Consider the following 2,789-nt stretch of genomic DNA (forward strand, 5'->3'; position numbering starts at 1 on the left):
TACTTTTCTCTTCAGTTTCCTTATTCAGTTCCCACCTCTGACAAAACTAAACTAAAAAAATCTGGTAGGATTAGACAGGAACATGCTATGCTGAAAAGTATTAGCTAATAAAAAGGGTTGAAAATGATAGACTTGGTTCTGTGGTGCTATCTGAGCATGCCCTGGTTCTTGTAGATTGTGTGTCTCCAATTATGCTGACCCAGCCTTTCACAGTGGAGTCCAACTGTTGTAGGCAGCTGAGACTGTATCTATTTTCCTATAGAGAAGAAACTTCATTGCTAAGAGTAGGTCTTCCTCCTGCTGGCTACTTTTCACACAGCTGTACCTCCAGGGGATTTGCATATTGCTCCCTAGGGAGGATCTCTCCTGCAGGTCTAAGACAAAAGCTAGCCTCTCTTTCTGCCTTGACTACTCAAGGCTTCATATCAAGTTCTCAGAATGAGGTGCCCAGCTCAGCTCCTGGGGCTGTTTGTGTTCTGGATCCCTGGTGAGGAGAAAAAAAATCAGATCTAGGAGAATGTGGAGGGATGGGTGTTTGTGGGGATCTGATAATGCAGATATATGGTCTGTCCATGTGTGAGATTTCCAGTCTTTTCTTCATGAATGGGATTGTGGGGTTTAGAGGGTTAATGAATGGAAACCTGTGCTTTTGTGGCAGCTCTAACAAGTTCCAAAGCAGAAAGTTTCTAGAGAGTCTCTGTGCTCTACTTATTTTATGTTGAACATTTTTAGAAATGAATGAACATCATGACTTCAATAAGTAGAATGTTGATAAAGTAACATGGTATCATGTTTGTGTATAACATTTCATTTCCTTTATTTCAGGAGCCACTGGGGACATTGTGATGACCCAGACTGCACTCTCCAATCCTGTCACTCTTGGAGAGTCAGTTTCCATCTCCTGCAGGTCTAGTAAGAGTCTCCTGCACAGTAATGGCATCACTTATTTGTATTGGTATCTGCAGAGGCCAGGACAGTCTCCTCAGCTCCTCATATATCGGATGTCCAACCTTGCCTCAGGAGTCCCAGGCAGGTTCAGTGGCAGTGGATCAGGAACTGAATTCACACTGAGAATCAGTAGAGTGGAGGCTGAAGATGTGGGTGTATATTACTGTATGCAAAGTATAGAATATCCTCCCACAGTGATACAGCCTTAAACAAAAACCTCACTGCTTGAGGTGAGAAAACTTCCTGGTATGCTTCTTGTCAGGGTATAACATGATATGGTCAGCATGGCAAAATGAAGCCATTCTTAAGAGACACTTGTTTTATCTAAGTTTCAGCTATGCAAACAATGAATCCCTAGGAAATAGGACTTTGCATGAGAGTTCTGTAGGGGATGTCACTCAGTGTCATGCAGGATGATAGATACAAGTGCACCTACTTACTCCAATGGTAATCAGGATCACACCTTGAACAGGGCTGCTTCAGGGTGCAAATCTTTGGCTCTGTGTTTAATCTTCAATCTTGTTTCAGGACTGTACAAGTGTGATAGTTCTCTGGTTATATTTTTCCCCATTTTTCAGTGTGGTCACAATGAATAAAATTTCCTTCTTCTGCATTTCACTTTCAAGTTGGATTATTGAGGATAGGTTTCTAGTCCAGTCTTGGTGTACAGTATGTAATTTTATGTTATGTAGCAATGGAAGATTCTCTGAGACTTTATAAGATAAAAATGTTGAAAGATTCAAAATAATGAGTTGCTGGGTCCTCAGAACACATGGTGCCTATACATTCAACATGGAAGTATTACTTAATATACACAGAAATAAAAGTATTACAAAACTAATTAACAAGGAACCTAACAGTTCAATGCATAATTGGGTAATGAAATAAACAAACTGTTCTCAAAAGAATCAGCATGAATGAAAAAATAAACAACCTCTGGCTTTTGTGCTCTTTCTGTCCCTCTTCTGTAATGGGCCCTTTACCTTTGAAACAAGATGTGCTATAGATGCCCTGTTAGTGGCTGAGCACACTACTGACACTTATTCACTGTTCCTTGACCTTTGGTGAATCTTTGTTAGCTATCATCCACTACTTACACTTTTCTAATGAGGTCTGAGAAATATATCATTCTATGTATAGAGAGTTATAAAACTTTAGGGTAGTTTGACACTGATAATTGTTTTAGGAAAATAATAATTGCAAGTTGGCTCCTGGGCTGTGTGCCCTCTGAAAACTTGGTTCTTGTTTATGCCTTAGTAATAGGCATATGTTTCTTCAAGTAGGGTACATTTTAAATCTAAATTTAAATAGCTATTGAATAACTCATAACATTTGAGTCACTGCTAGTCAAATTACCAAGTCATCAAGTCATCAAATCTTTGCAGGACTAAGTACTTTCCATTGTACTGAGGCCAGGTCAGGCAGCCCAATTAGAGGAATGGAGTCTACACATAGGCAAAAGCTTTAGGAACAGCTCCTCCTTCAGTGGTTGGGGTCCTGCAGGAAGGTCAAGCTGCACATCTTCTACATAGGTGTAGCTGGCCTAGTTCTAGCCTGTATATGCTCTTTGGTTGGTGGTTCACTCTCTGAGAGCTCCCAAGCGTCCATCTTGTTGACTCTGTTGGTCTTCTTGTTGGAGCTCCTATCCAATTTGGGTCCCTCACTTGTTCTCCCAACTCTTCCATAAGAGTCCCCAAGTCCTGTCCAATGTGTGGCTGTGAGTCTCTACATTTGTTTCAATTAATGTGCTAGATTCTTGATTGCAAGCATAACAGAGTATCATTGATAGTGTTAAGGATTGGTGTCTGTCCATGAATGGGTCTCAGCTTGGACTGGTTATT

The 2,789-nt window shown here is 40.6% G+C and overlaps 1 gene segment (V, D, J or C); it reads left to right on the plus strand.

The window, feature by feature from the left end:
* Positions 1-376: 376 nt before the first annotated feature.
* On the plus strand, positions 377-1,157 carry LOC127677955 (immunoglobulin kappa variable 2D-29-like). The segment is given in 2 exon segments: positions 377-487; positions 826-1,157. Coding segments are annotated over 2 exon segments (381 nt in total).
* The last annotated feature ends 1,632 nt before the right edge of the window (positions 1,158-2,789 follow it).

Source organism: Apodemus sylvaticus, chromosome 2, assembly GCF_947179515.1.
Source record: "Apodemus sylvaticus chromosome 2, mApoSyl1.1, whole genome shotgun sequence".
Classification (NCBI taxonomy): Eukaryota; Metazoa; Chordata; class Mammalia; order Rodentia; family Muridae; genus Apodemus; species Apodemus sylvaticus.